This window comes from Thunnus albacares, chromosome 13 (assembly GCF_914725855.1).
Source record: "Thunnus albacares chromosome 13, fThuAlb1.1, whole genome shotgun sequence".
In the NCBI taxonomy this organism is placed as follows: Eukaryota; Metazoa; Chordata; class Actinopteri; order Scombriformes; family Scombridae; genus Thunnus; species Thunnus albacares.
In genome coordinates, this window is record NC_058118.1 from 6,596,881 (window position 1) to 6,612,899 (window position 16,019).

Below are 16,019 nucleotides of genomic sequence, written 5' to 3' on the forward strand. Positions count from 1 at the left end.
TCACATTGGACCATGTTTGGCCCAAATTAGTTGTGATGTCACAAATCCTGCTCCTATGTACATGTCTTGAACTCAGATCTAAGGTGAGCTCCGGCAGATCAATGTGAAAACCATAGACTGTAAAAAATATGGATGTAGTCACCGTGACGTCACCCATTGGTTTGCAAACTGCCGTTTTGAAACCTCAAATGTAGCGATTTGACCATCGCCATCTTGGATTTGGCCGTGGCCATGTTTGATTTTTGGGGCCAGAAGCGTCCATATTTGGATGAGAGGGTTGAGCTGATCATAGCACTAGCTGCTAACGTGGTTAGCATGGTGCATTTACAATCTATGGTTAACAGTGTTAATACTAATGCTAATGCTAATTTTCACTAGCAAAAAACAGGCCTAAAAATGTACTCACCAGAAAAACTGATCATACGACTCATTGATGGGTCTTTTATTACAACCAAACACTGAACAAGACAGTTTTTAGGCGACCACAATGTTACAATTAACTTAAGTGAACTGAAAACATACTGTGAAATAGCAGCAGCTACGCCTGTACTCAACGGTTATGTTACGTAAGCAATGTTATCGCCGTGGTAGCTACTTGTCAGTCAGAACGTAGCCACACCCTAAAGCATACCCTGCTTTATCGTCAAATTTAAATTAAATGGGACCATAATTTACAAAATGAACATCATGCTGTATTGAAGAAGATTTGAAACTAGCGATTGAGACCATAAACTTATTAGGAAACAGTTTACTGAGGTAATAAATCAAAAGAGAAGTAGGTTCATTTTCTCATAGACTTCCATACATTTGGGCTTCTTTTTGCAGTCAGTGGAGTCTCCCCCTGCTGGCCATTCGAGAGAATGCAGGTTTTTAGCACTTAAGCATTGGCTTCATTTTTCAGCCCCGGAGGTTGCCGCTTGTCTTCTAATGTCAAACTCTGCACATACATCACTCTGTGCAGTGAAGCTCAAACATCCAAGAGAAGTAACAATAAGCAAAACACATCTTTGACTATATGGGAATATGTATTACAAATAGCACAATACCAGCTGATATGATAATGGCCTCATGATAAGTCCTGCTTTATTACCTGATCTTCAATCTTGAATTAAGTCTAACTTTAAAACCTCCACTATTTCAACTGATATTTTTCTTACATGATTGATAATCTTTAATCAATATGTCTTTTATCAGATTACCACCAAGCAAACCTCCAGGATAGGAATACTACACACAGTGCACAGAGAGGGGGCTCTACAGATCATTTCTGCCCAGGGGCCGTCCACCACGTTTATCCGGACATGGCCTAGTGATGCCATGTCCAACCAGTACTGAAATAAGATTATACAGTTTAACACAAGATAATGTTCTACGTGCTACATAATACGTTTTGTAATAGTGAACAGTAGAGGCCATATATCACAGTGATTGCAGGGGATCCCTGTGAGCACTGCAAGTCCTGTCGCTTCTTGCTTAGAAGGTAGTGACACACACGCAAACTATAGGACAACAGTATGCTGTGACAGGTAATATTTAAAAAGTATACACATTTCATATATAAGTTTTATAAAAAGGAATATAGTCAGTGAAACAATTTTCTGTTTCCACGTGTGATTGGCTGAGTCACTCTCAAAGCAAAGCACAGAGCAGCTCATATTTTATGTTTGACACTCCTGCAACTGTCGCTTGGCAGAAGAAATGCGAGCCAATTATCATTTAAAAGCTAAAGATAATTATAGCTTTAAAACATCTAAACAGTTTGCAAGCTCTAGTGCTGTTTTTCAAGATATCAATATATAATACCTCCTTAAGAATATATGCATTGAATACTGTTTGTTTTTATATAATATGTTTGTGAAACTACTCTTGTAAACATGTTAATATATCTGGTGATAGTAGTGACTGTTGGTATGAAGCACCATATTGTAACTGAAATGCTGATTCATTTTATCATGAGTCATCCAATACAAACACGCCCTCTTAGGCCATTCTGTTTCCTTGTCCCTGTAGACACTGGATGCTTCTGAGATTGATCAATCAGCTCCACTTTTACTAATGAGCCTGGCAGATTATGGGAAGCCTTTTCAGCTTCTTTTTTTCTGCTTACAGTATTCACAATAGGTGCACAGATATCTGCAGCTAATTTATGAGTCAAAATGTCACCTTAAACAGTGTAGCTTCAATCATATTTTACTAATACAAAATGCTAATTTAAAATATTAATTTAATCTCTAATCCAATTAAGATTAAGGTTACTTTTGCCATCAAACTGTATTACAGATATCTACACTTTAGGTTTGACTATCTGAAATGAACATGTCAAATACCTCCATGTAAGTAGTGATTTGTCATTCAAGACACTATATCTCAAGCTTCATTCTGATTGTAATCAAACATACAGTATATTTAGCTAATTTAAGAGATTTATTTATTATTATTATTTTTATATCTAAAAGTACAATAGTTTACCACAATAATTTAAAACAGTATGTTATAATTTGTGCATGTCTTGAATTGAAGTTGAACTAAAATAAAGAAACTTTGTATTTCAATTTTGCTTCAACCAAAACTGATTAACCCCTTGTGTGTGTGTATGTATACATACACACACACACATACAAGAGGTATATACATAAAAAAATATATGTATGTATGTATGTGTGTGTGTGTGTGTGTGTGTGTGTGTGTGTGTGTGTGTGTGTATATATATATATGTATGTGTATATATATATATACACACACACACACACACACACACATATATATATATATATGTGTATGTATGTATATATATATATGTATGTATGTATATATGTATATATATACATATACAGAAAGAGAGAGAGAGACCAAGAGTAGAAAGATTTTCATATTCTGTCATGTCATACTAAGTTGTTTGACACATTTTAATATATTTGCACTATTGACATGTTATCATATAGGATAGACTTCATAGTCAGACTATGTAACACATTTTCCCTCTCAGTTGAATTCATGACAATGAGTTTTGCAAGTTTTGCTGCTAAAGCCTTACTTGGTCTGGTATGACCAGTAGACTATTGTGGCTAATATTAGCCAATGTTCACAAGTTTAAAATTGTTATGTAACTGACATTACTGAGTCAGTTCACTGACATTATGACTAGCCACAACTTTCACTACTGTTGCACTATGTTTTAGCATTTACCATCATCCTGTAACTGTTTCATGTGGCCAGAGTGAATACTGTTCAAAAAGTTGCATAGTCTCACTTAAAAGTAGGTCAGATCTCAGGTTCTGAGCAACATGATGTGATGTTAGCAAGTCTTAGTTGTTGTCATACTGTGTGATGCTACATGGACTGACTAAGCTAACAATTAGTTTGTTTCTATTTATATGGAGGGTTTTAAGGGCCAAAACTAAATATATAAATACATGAATAATTATATAATTAAATGCTTATATAAATTAATAAATATATAATTAAATAATACATTTCTTTCATACATGAATAAATAATTATATAATTAAATGCTTAATAAATATATAATTATATCATACATTGCTTAAATAAATTAATTAATATTATGTAATTTAATGCTTAATCGTCACCATAAATAAATCAAAAATTAAATAAGACATTAAATATATAAATGTTAAATTTATATTTATATATGTACACATTCACATATTTATTTATTAATCCATATATTAATTCATATATTTGATTATTTATTTATTCACACATTTATTTATTTATATATACTTTTAATTATCCATAGTGTAACATGCTGCAGTGAAATACATAAATGTGTCAACTTCATCCATCAAAAGTCAGGGGACGGGTTAAAGCCTCTGACTGGTGAATGAACAGTATTACAGACCCAGCAGGATCTGGGATTGTTAATACAGCTTCATTCATTTCTCTGTCAGTCAGGGCTGATATCATTCCAAATCATTTAGCGAACTCCTCAATCTGATCTAAAAAAGCACAGGAATTGGCATTTGCCTCCATCTACTCAGCTACAGCCAACATATCTACCATTGTAGCTTGCAGGATTTCATTAAGATCTGCACTGGGTGCTGCCATCTTGAATTAGGCAAAAGCAGTAGATTCAAGTTCAACCTCCAGATGCAGGGCAGAGTTGGACCCCTGACTTTTGATGGGTGAAGTTGACAGATTTATTTATTTCGTTGCAGCAAGTTACACTATGGAAAAATGAAAGTATATATAAATAAATAAATAACATTATAAATAAATAAATAAATAAATAAATAAATAAATGTGTCAATAAATGAATAAGTAAATTAATTAATTAATATATGAATGAATAAATAAATATAAAAATGTGTAAATATATGTATATATATATATATAAATACACTAATAAATTTAACATTTACATATTTAATGTCTCATTTAATTTGTGATTTATTTATTTATGGTGACAATTAAGCATTTTATTATATATTTATTAATTATCAATTAAATACATTAATCAATTAATGTATTTAAGCATTTAATCATATAATTATTTATGTATTTATATATTTAGTATGGCCCTTAAAACCCTCCGTAGTATCAGCTAGAAATTGCATATGACTTATGTAAGGAAATGACCTGGCTTAAAATTGTTCTGGCTTAAAATCTTGCTGTGTAAAACTTCTGCTGTAAATATTATTTATATATATATTATATATTTATATATATAATTTCAAATTGAAGAGTCATCATTTGACCAATTAAATTAGGTCAATGAAAATTCATTGATTCTCTGTTTTCACACCAAAAATATATCATATACTGAAAAATAAGCACATTTATTTTGTCACATAAATGATTATTAGTTACATTTATTTATATGATGGTTAACAGAAAACACGTAATTTATTTGTCAATGGAGAGATATATCCACAAGATATAACACATTTTTACGGGATGGTTCTGTTTTTGTCTTTTTTCCCCATTTATATTTCTTGTTTCATGACACATATTTGTGGAGTTAAAGTTCACAAAAATGATTCCTTTTGATGGCCTTCCCCCGGCACATGCACAGTAAATATTTTTAACAATCTCAGGGCAAAAAAGAGAGACAGACAGTTAAAATACTTGTTTTTCTTTGTTTATCAAATAAAAAAAAACTGTGTACATTGTATTTTGTATCATATATTTATTTATAAAGTGCTTAATAGGCATAGATAGTTATAGTATGTAATCATATATTGTCATATTAGTTAGTTTGTATGTTGTTGTTGGTGGAGTATTCCTTCAGCAATGTGAAAGCTGTTATTTACATAATGTATACAAGTCCCAGGTTGGTACACCCACTTCCAATTCATGGCAAAGGTGGGAGTGTGATTCTATTGAAATCACGACAGTGAGCAGGTGACGCCAGCATCTTCAGAGTGGTCACAGTTGTGCACACTCCAGGATATATGGGAGCACTGCTGCAGGGAGGCCTCCGTACCGCTGCACTTGAGATTGTCCAGCAGGATTGTTCCTGTGCCAGGCCCAAAGTAAGCTTCTCCCCGAGCTGCCGTGGCCTCCCCGCAGCCAAGCTGACGGCACACAACCTGTGCGTCAGGGAGGTCCCAAGCATCATCGCACACTGTGCCCCATCCAGAATTTAAGTACATCTCCACCCGACCCTCACAGTTATGCTGGCCATCCACCAGCCTCACCATTCCTACAAAAAAAGAGGAGTCTTACACACACACAAAAAAAGAGGAAAATGTGAACTGGTGTTGTGCTAGTTGAAGATTTATTTGACCTACCTTCAGTGGGTGGTGTGGTGGTGGTGTGCATCCTTTCTGTTACTCTAAAGTCACGTGCAAGTCCAATGTTTAGCATAAAAGCTAGAAGTAAGCAGAAGAAAACAGAAAAAAACTGAGTGATGCTTCTGTGTCCCATGCATACTCAGGAAATATCAGTTCACAAAAGCATTAGCCAGGCTGTCCTCCTTATATTTACTGCAGTGATCAATATGTACTGTAGTAGAAAGCCAATTACTTTCATTCTTTTATGACCATGATACAGAGACACCCTTTGCAGCAAAACTGTTGAGCAATTTCAGCAATGGTTTTGTAAAGTATTTTGTCAGAGTTCCAATGCTTATATCCTCATTGTCATATATAGATTATACCCACTTTGCCAATTCTGATTTCCTGCTGAGGACAGTATTACTCAAGAGCACTGATAAAACATGCTGCTGGTAGAAATCAAAGGTATAATCATATTTTGCTATCAGGCTGAATGATGTGCTGTAAGTAAAGGGAAGTCTGTACGTGCTTTTTGATTTAGCCTCAAAGAACTGAAATTTGGCCTGGAGGCAGGCCGTGACGCTGATGTGCCTTGACTCATCCACTGTATTTTTCATGCTCTCTGGGCTGTCACCTCCTTAGAGTACAACAGTCATGCATTGCAATGGGACAGCTCAGCGGGGCGGGCATAGATGTTTTCAGTGGAAGCGATGACTTACTGTAAGATAGATGCTTGTGTGATTATGTAGATACAGATATTCCCTACTGTATGTGCAGTACTGTATATGCGCACGTCATGAATGTATGCCTAATGTAGCCTGCTATGGCCCCACATTATGTCAGAGATGGCCAGTCAAGTCTTACGTGCACAGATAACTCCAGCATCCTCATGATGGCCACAGTTGTGCTGACCCCAGCCGAGGTGGAAGCACTGGGACAGCTCTAGTTCGTTGCCATTACATTCCACATTGTCGAGCAGGATCGGACCCGAACCATAGCCGAAGTAGGCCTGAGACTTGGCTGCGATAGCCAAGCCACAACCAAGCTGCCTGCACACCACATTGGCATTGGGCATGTCCCAGTCGTCGTCACACACCGTTCCCCAAACGTTTCTGTAGAGGACCTCCACACGACCCTGGCAGCTACTGTTTCCATTCACCACACGAATGGCTGGCTTGTCTGCACAGAGATAAACAGACAGGTACATTACTGCAATTTTAGAGTAGACGTGTGCTTTATAATTAAATCTATTCGGCTGATATTTGCATATAAGGCAGTATAACTAGCTAAGTCTATGTTGATGGTGCCTTTAAATTTTAGGATTTACTGTGCTTGTGTTTACAAAGGAGAAATCAGTTTAATACTGTTACCTTTTGTCTGGGCAGTTGTGGTAACAGTTGTTGTACTTTGGGTGACAGTAACTTCCTCAGTTGTTGCTGGAAGGAAAATGTGACACATAACAAAATTATCTTATGACCCAAAACACCAAACTAACTGTCACACTATAATAACCATGATGGGATTAGTCTGCAGCGTAACACAATATCTCATGGCGCTGTACAGCACTGTGTCACATTGAAAGACTATCAGGGAGAAATGGCTCGCCCTGTTGGTCATTTGGCAAAAGTGCAAATTTCATTTTTTACTGTGAAAGAAAAAAGATCCAGCCAAGCTGATGCAGAGGAGGCAGACCATCAGATCTTTTGTGTATACATTAAGTAATATACAAACAATATACCTGCAGTGTCCTGTGTAGGCCAGATTGATCTCGGACCTCCAGTGGGAGTGTTCACCACAGGAGGTGCAGTAGTGGATCCTGAACCTGAGTAGATGATAGACATAAAAGTGATGTTATATGTACAGTGTAACCACCACTATTACCATTTCCATTAATACTAGTGGTACCTCTAACAACGATACTACTGCCATTATCAACTCTCCTCCTCCTTCTTCTACAACTAGAAAAAGCAGACTTACGCACTTTTATAATTTACTTTTCATTACTTTTACGTTACGTTTTTACTTAATGACTTAATTCCTCCAGTGGTGGAATGTAACTAAGTAGATTTACTAAAAAACTGTACTTAAGTACAAATTTGAAGTACCTGTACTTCTACTCTACTATTGTATTTGTATTTATTTCACAGCCATACTTACAATTAATTTTACATATTCAGATTTTACAGAACATAGAAGACATATGATGAGCTTGTTGATGAACTGTTATAGAATAAGCTACTCAACTACTAAAAATTGGCTCCACCATGGCCAACTACAATGGTGCAACTTAAACAGTAATACATCAGTACTAATAATCTACATATATTATATGTAATAGTATTTTTCTCAAAGGGACCATTTTTCTGCATTGAGTACTTTTACTTTCGATACTTTAAGTACATTTTGCTGATAAAACTTACTTTTACTCTTTCAATGCAGGACTTTTTACCTGGGATATGATGTATTTTTACTGTGTGGTATCATACCTTTACTCAAGTAAAGGATCTTAATACTTCTTCCACCACTAATCTTTCTCCTACGTAAACTGACCATTATTCTTTGTTTCTCTGGACTACTGCACTTCTGAAATGAGTGCACCTGTGTCTATAAAGGGAAATAATCAGTATTTTTATAACCACTAGTACTATCACTGATATTACAACACTTGCTAATAACACTAATAATAACAAGATTGTAGATAATAAACTGTTGCATTTTCTGAGATATTTGTTTGTATAATAAAATAAACTGCCTGTTTAAAAATCTGAGCAGCATACCAGTGCAGGTGACCCCAGCATCCTCGTGATGGCCACAGTTGTGGTTTCCCCAGCCCAGACTATTGCATTTAGACAGCTGCTGCTCGTTGCCATGGCAGTTGACATTGTCCAGAAGAATCAGGCCGGTCCCGTAGCCAAAGTAGGAGTTGGTGTGTGCCGAGACAACATGGCCACAGCCTATCTGCTGGCACACCACGTCGGCATCGATATTGCCCCAGTCATCATCACACACTGTCCCCCAGCTTCCCTGGTAGTAGACCTCCACCCGGCCCTGGCAGGAGTTCAGTCCACCCACCAGACGGATGGTGCCATCTCCTAAACCGAGAGGGAGAGATTTATAAGGACTGGTGTTTTAAGACACTGTAGGTTTCTGTAAGAAATGATGTTAATGTCAGCTTTTAAATGTTTCAGAGCAAATGGTAACAGCTGGGATTTGCGTGTGAGGAAATGACAGTGATACAGAGAAAGTAGAAGGGTGTGGGCCTATACAAGACATGCAAGCAGGAGCATCTGAACATCTGATATTGCAGTAAGCACAGATGTTGTCACCTTATGCCTTGGGGCTGACAAAAACACACCTTTAACAGAGACAATAGGCATTCTCATGTGTCCATCATTTACAAATGCTCTTCAACTGAAAGGAAGCCATGAATCTGGGAGGCTTCCTCGCATTCCCAGAGGGATTCATGACATCCACTGGAGAATCAGCTGGATACGTCATATGTAAACTAAATTTGAAACTCCACTTGGGATTGAAGAGAAAAAAACACGGTGACCACAACAAAGGCCAACCCAGGGAACAATAGGGACGGCCTGGAATTCAGGAGCCCTTTGAGCTGTATTGTGTATTTCCCCTGGAGATGTTAAAAAGATATTTTCCACTGAGCTGTGTCTTTGATGTCCAGCACAGTTTTAGTGATAGTTTATCAAAGCTGAAATAAAATTACTCCTCAAGTAAAAAATTATGACCTTGAACATATCAGTGTGACCAGTCTCATGTCTGCTCTGAATGTGCGTGTGCTCATTCACACACATCCAAAAATAAGCCATCTTTCATTACCTAATGAAACCTGCCCTAACATCTGGCATGCCACCTGTCTGTGCGTGTTTGATTTTGATAATAGATTATAACAAATCATAATCATCAAACACAGAAAAGCTGGCATTAAATTTAATTCCTCTCAACACATAAAGTGTTTCCTTAGTATCCTGTAAAATAATTTGCATTTTTTAATGAGCATTAGAACAAGAGGTGTACACTTATTTAGTGGAGAGACAATGTAGCACCTGTTCATAAACCTTTTTGCAAATCAGCCTGATGGCACTGTTCCATTTTTGGAGGTGGAGGACTCATTTCATCACCTCTGTTCACTGAAGAGTAATGCCAAATATCGCTGAGGTTTCTGTTTTCCAAAAGGCACATTTAATGTTGGATCTAATGCTTATATAAATAGTAAGAAAATTTAGCTGGTCAATGTAAAAAATGACAACTTTATTACAGTTATCTCCAAGGACTATAATAAGTTGCATACTGTGGTTTTGTTATTGTATGTGCATCTTGTTCACATACAGTAAGTATTAATTTGTCACAGTATATTATCTCAAAATGATCAATTCCCTTGCTTATTTGTTTTCAAAATATTCTGGTCACTATTTATAAAATCACATCTGGACCATTTTTTAACATGTAATTTCTTACTGTAAAGACAGATTTACCTCTGTGACCTCTCAGGTTGGCTGAAGACCAGTCTCATTTAGATAAAAGCAGCAAGCACTTACCTAAACCTGCATTCCCAGGGGACGGTGTGGTGAGATCCCCGAAACCTTTTACCCCAACCACTGATGGTTCTAGCAGCAGGAGAAACATGAAAAAGAAGCAGGAATATTAGTTATTCTCCCCTCAGTAATACAGTAAGAGATGATTCACCACTACCTGTACCACCTAAAGGTTATATTAAAGGCTTTACCTCTGCAGGTAACAGCCACGTCCTCATAGTGGTAACAGTTGTGGATGCCCCAGCCCAGACTGTTGCACTGACTGAGGTCTGTCTCACTTCCTTTGCAGTCCACATTATCCAGCAGGATGAGCCCTGATCCCTGACCAAACTGAGAGCTGCTGCCCACCGCCACCGCCACACCGCAGCCCAGCTGCCGACACACCACTTTGGCATCCACCATGTCCCAGTCGTCATCACACACTGTGCCCCATGTATCATTGTAGCGCACCTCCACGCGACCCTCGCACCTATTACGTCCATTCACCAGTTGCACTTTTGGGGGAGAAAAACAAATCATATCTGTCAGGGCTTCTCTCTGTCATATTTGTTAGTCATGTCTCTCTTTGAGTGAAGTGGGGACGTTCCTTTGTCTCTGGTTATGTTTGTGCCACCTCACTAACAAAAACTGAGGCTCATAAAGGCTTTACTCTTTGTATCGGAAGAGAAGAGGAGAGGAGAAGAGAAGAGAAGACTGGCTTGGCTGTAATGTAATGATGGTTAATTAGAAGAAAAAAAAACATCCTTCTGGAATAAGTCTAATCCTGCCAAGTTAAGGCACACAATAAGCCACATGACTCCCTGGAAGTGAACGAGGTGGATGCAGGAGGGTGGTTAAATAGCAAATAAGTCATTGAGGGGATTAGGGAAATGGAGAGCTGGGAAAGTGACCTTGTTTAGAAAGCCCCAGGCACTGATCTACCTTCTGTGCTCTCTTTCACTGACATACAGCCAGCCACTGATAGGTTTCATGACGTGGCCTGGATGCAGGCGTGTTTTTCTGAACATGAGTGTCTGGGTCAGGTGTGTGAAGGTGGAGGTGGAGGTGCTGTAAAGCTCATGCTTACCTTGGTACTGCGTCCTCTCGGGGGATTCCACGGTATTGGCTGAAACAGGAGAGAGGAGGGGATATGGGAGAGTGAGGGAGAGAGAGTATGGTCAAATTATTTGTTGAAAGGAGGTTCTTGGCCTTGCATAGTTACTGTACTCTATATCTACTATATCTATTTTCCTGTAACACTAGACACAGCCTGAAACCACAACAGGAGGCCTGTTTAGACCACATACTGCACAAGCAAAAGAGGTACAACAGAGATATTTCTGCCTGCTCCTTTAATCTGGGATTTTATTTTGAAAGTGAAGAACAAAAAAAGATAAAAGAAAGGGGGAATACAACATCCAAATCCAAAGTTGTGCTCTTTATTTGTACCATTTGACCTTGAGAAAATAAATCCAAAAGCCAATTCATGTATGAATTAAAACAAAAGTTGATATTTTTGAGGCAAAAGACAGATGATCCATGCAGGACTGAGCTATCTGCCTCTGATCTAAATTTCTGAGATGTGTGTGTTTTGATGCAATCCATATTTTCCCAGGTGTCCATGAAGACACAGTGGAAATTGTTTCTGGGTCTGTATAGAGGACATTCTAATTAGCTAATTAACATTAGCCCCAGGGATGGGTAATGCATCTGTTTATGGTGTCACATGTAGGTTACATTGTGGTTTATATTCTGGGCAGACACAGTTCTTATTCTATGGGGGATCAGAACACTTTAATATCACTTACTGGATACAGCCCGTCTGTTTATTTTCATGTCTCCTGCAATAAGAATACGACAAATGTTAGTCAGGCACACATTTAGATATCTGTTGGATCTATTAAGAAATAGAACTCGTAAGCTGGTGTCAGCACATTTGGATGAATTGTTCCATATCTTTGTTGATCCATAAAGTCCAGTGAGTGGAATCAATCCTCGCTTCAAAACAGCTGCAGGGCTCGCAGCCAGCTACTGTACCACTGGTAAACACAGAGCAGACAGTAACTGTGGACACAATAGCCCTCATCTACAGGGAGTTCACTTGCAGGTACACCTGGTTCTCCAGCATTATTAAAGCCTTACACATGACATGTGGTTAAGCACTGACACACAAGAAATCATCTCATGTGTCAATTCTCTTTCAGTTTAGGGCAGTGGTAACCTTTCCTCTTATCCCACGAGAATATCAAAATTTCTCTAACTCAAAATTAATTTAGTCAGATATGGAAGGGCCAACAAAATTATATTTATGAACTACTAATCTGAAAAACTTTAAAAAATAAAAACATACAGTATGAGTTTTAAAAAAGAAATGTGACAGCAATATATGATAGCTTTAAATAAAGTTTTGGAATCAGTTTCATTCTTCATAAAACCTCCCTCTGGTCCTGAGCCAGTGTATGAAAAATTATCCCCTTTAGGAAATAACATACTTTAATAAGTGTCTATCTGACACTTTTAAGGTCTATTACTTTTCCATATATATTTCACATTGTTCACTATAACAATAACAATGTCACACAAACATGATCAATGAATTTTACTGTAGCCATTTTGAGAAAATGAAACATGATGTTATTATGTAAAGGTAATCCGGCAACTGTATTAGATTAGGGTTGCTCTTTGTTCGCTGAGACGAACTGATGCAAATCTTTGTGTGATCTGTCTCCTTATTGTACAATAATATTTTTAATCTTAAACCCAGCAGTGTTTTGTGTATTACTCCATATTTGTGTTTAGTGTTCAGACAATTTCCACAACAATTACTTCATCAGTGCAAAATCCATTCAATTAAATGCTGAGGTTACTCTTATATCTCCAGTCTTTTGTCCCATTTCTGAAATATAGACCCAAATATAGACAATATAACATATTTTTAAACTGATTTTAAAAAGTGATTTTCTGATCACATGTAGTGTTCTGTATGGCAGAAAGCTCAACTCCAGCAGTCTAGCAGCTTGGAAGGAGTGATCTTCAGCTGTTTTTGGTCAAATCTCACACAGCACCCCTCACTCCAACCCCCCCCCCCCCCCCCCCTACCCACTCACCAAGTCGCAGCAGCACACTGAGGGTCACCAAGACCAGGGATCCCAGCAAGGACACCAGGAGCCAGACGGCCGGGTTCCAGCACCTGTACTCGCTCTCCACCACACGCTGGCCTCGCATGGCTGCCTGACTGACCATCCGCCTGCAACACACACACACACACACGCACACACACTCTCTCAGTCTCTCTCTGTCAAGCTTCCCAAAGTACTAAGCTAACACAGCTCTAAATGTAGTCGACTAGGGGTCCCTTTTCTACTACAACAAAACAATCACTACTCTTTATCCTGGTTCAGTGTAGCCTAATTATAATATTGGATTGTTTTCTCTGATGGAGCCTGCAGCTGTTGTTGTTGTGGTGCTGTAGTAGGTATTGATGGTAGTCTGAGGGCAGTGGAGTTCAAATCATTTCCAGAGATTATGTGAAGCGCATGGCTGACTTTGTCCATAGTGAGTGATGATAACATTAAAACGTTTCCCGGCCGATTAAACATAAAGTCATCCCACTTTCACAGACATACTGCTGCCCTTGTCAATAAAATACCAGGAACAGTGAGTTGAGTTACGTTGCTGTTTTGTAAGCACAAAATGGCTGCCATGCACCAACCTGGCAGCAGGTAACAGAGGCCGCAAAAAGCTGATGATGGTAAGAGCAGAGGAAGCTTAGTTTGCAGGTTTCCTGGCGTTAACATCAGCTGGGGATGGGGGAAGGCAGGCTTGTGTTACAGATAGATGTAGAGGTAAGCACCTGTGTTGTAGTTTTTCGATATGCGAGGGGGATTTCCTTGAGAAAGAATATTGGGATTTACTGACGATCACTCATTAATCAGAGCTAGATAGGACTGTAGGCAGATACTGGATACCCATCATTCTCCTCAGGTGAGAAAATGGGGGATGACAATTATCAAATACTGAAAGAGAATGCTTTATAGCCTATAGTGTGAGGATGTGATTGAACAAACACAAAACGTCACATTTTTAACATACGTTGCCAAAAGAAAAAGCAAAAAAGTATGTTATAAAACTTCTATGGGGACATTATGATCCCTCCAGTCATTGTACCTGGAGGGATCAGGAGTGTACAACGACTGCTTTTAAAGAAAACCCTCCAGCACAATGATATCTCTGCATGTATTTAGAAGCATGTTGTCATTATGAGACCACAGTGTGTGGCTCGGCCTTGGCTTGTTTGTCTTTTCGCTCATACAGAATTCCCTCTGACCTTACACTGGAATGTGTATTAGGGGATGATGAGGGGAGAATTTGATATTGGCCCCTCGAGATAGTGGACATTCCGGGCCCAGGGGGCACAAAAAGACATTTCTGCTTTCTGTGGTCCCCATCGTCAGGCATAAACGCTGCTTCCTGCAATCTGTCACTAGAACCCTCCAAAACGCTTAGGCACCTGATGACACTGCAGGGGCGCCTCTCGTCTCCTTGGAGAGCAGGAGGCAGGAGGAGGAGGAAGAGGGGGGTGGGTGGGTGTTCAAATCTTGAGCCACTGTACTGTATACATACAGTTATCTTCAGCTCAGGTAAATATAACACAGTGTCACACAGCCTTTGTGGTAGATTTTGAGCCATTAGTAGCACAACAACACTTAACAACAGCCAGAGAAAAAGCTCTGGATAGATACATTTTCATCCAGGTCTGGTCTTGCGTTGTCTCAATAGGTGCGGCGCAGAAGGCCAGAGGCCCACAGAGAGATCATTGTGTGTCCAATTGGGAGGTGGGGATTTTAACACCAGCACAGCGCTCAAGAACCGCGGCTGTCTCATTTGCAGAGTGTACTAACAAACCACTCGAAACTCCAGGACAAATGGCTCAGTTATGGAGGATGAAAAATAATCTAGTCCCCAATGTTGTGTTTTTCAATACTCCATTCATAGTAGGATGTAGCGCAGATCCGCTGGGGAATAATGTTGCCTTTTGTGTCAGCTCTGCTTCCCCTCCCTTCTCACTTCCCTGTGCTGAGAAATAGCTGAAAGATCTCGGCCCCACAAAAATACCCCTTAATGCCTGAGATAAACCAGAGAATAACGCTGTCAGTCACTTCAACGGGGAGAATTTTGGGCCATTTAAACTGAGAATCAGTGCATTTGTCAGCATGTGTACCTGACTGTAGCCCTTTTATGAGCAATACACTGCAAAGTCGATTTAGTTTTCGTGACAAAATATAACAGAAGAAAGACATCTTCTTGAAAATACGTCCTTGTTCAATGACACTGAGAAAATTTTAAGCAATAATTAACAGAATCTGAACATGTTTGACATTGTATTATCTTAATTTGTATATTGGCTTTGCAACAACACTGTACAGTATGAAGATCTTAATTAACCTCTGTCCCTGAGGGGTCAACCTTGTAATATTATATAGTTATAGAAAAACAACATCAGTTACAGAGAAAGGCTGCATTGAAAGATATAATCATACACACTGATTTATCACAGATAATGATATATAATAACAAGATATTATAACAAATACAGAGGCATAAAGCAAAATCAACTTTGTATTTAGAAAAATACATACCTGTTGTGAAAGTATTTATCTTCACCAACAAAAAAATAAAATAAAAAATAAATAGAAATAAAAATAGGTTTCCTCCAGAAAAAAAAAAAAAACTAAAACAAATTGTCCTC

At 38.3% G+C, this 16,019-nt stretch overlaps 1 protein-coding gene across 2 annotated transcripts; it reads right to left on the reverse strand.

The window, feature by feature from the left end:
- Positions 1-5,130: 5,130 nt before the first annotated feature.
- LOC122996235 (scavenger receptor cysteine-rich domain-containing group B protein) lies at positions 5,131-14,160 on the reverse strand. 2 transcript variants are annotated; one of them, XM_044371872.1, is made up of 9 exons: positions 13,378-14,160; positions 10,483-12,111; positions 10,295-10,363; positions 8,516-8,830; positions 7,477-7,560; positions 7,109-7,174; positions 6,603-6,917; positions 5,754-5,834; positions 5,131-5,665 (listed from the first exon to the last, which is right to left on the reverse strand). In XM_044371872.1, the coding sequence occupies exons 2-9, from the start codon at positions 10,808-10,810 to the stop codon at positions 5,349-5,351; spliced, it is 1,575 nt and encodes a 524-aa protein (XP_044227807.1). In that variant the 5' UTR covers positions 10,811-12,111; positions 13,378-14,160; the 3' UTR covers positions 5,131-5,348. The 2 variants fall into 2 exon arrangements, with proteins under 2 accessions (XP_044227807.1, XP_044227806.1); XM_044371871.1 differs by lacking the exon at positions 13,378-14,160 and having other exon boundaries at positions 10,483-13,370.
- Between the last annotated feature and the right edge of the window lie 1,859 nt (positions 14,161-16,019).

Coding starts and splice junctions, on each gene's coding strand:
- LOC122996235 (XM_044371872.1), bottom strand. CDS start 10,810: ATGATTTGTTTTTCTCCCCCAAAAGTGCAACTGGTGAATGGACGTAAT. Junction 10,364..10,482: donor CGTGGCTGTTACCTGCAGAG/GTAAAGCCTTTA, acceptor TCCTGCTGCTAG/AACCATCAGTGGTTGGGGTA. Junction 6,918..7,108: donor CACAACTGCCCAGACAAAAG/GTAACAGTATTA, acceptor ATCTCTGTGCAG/ACAAGCCAGCCATTCGTGTG.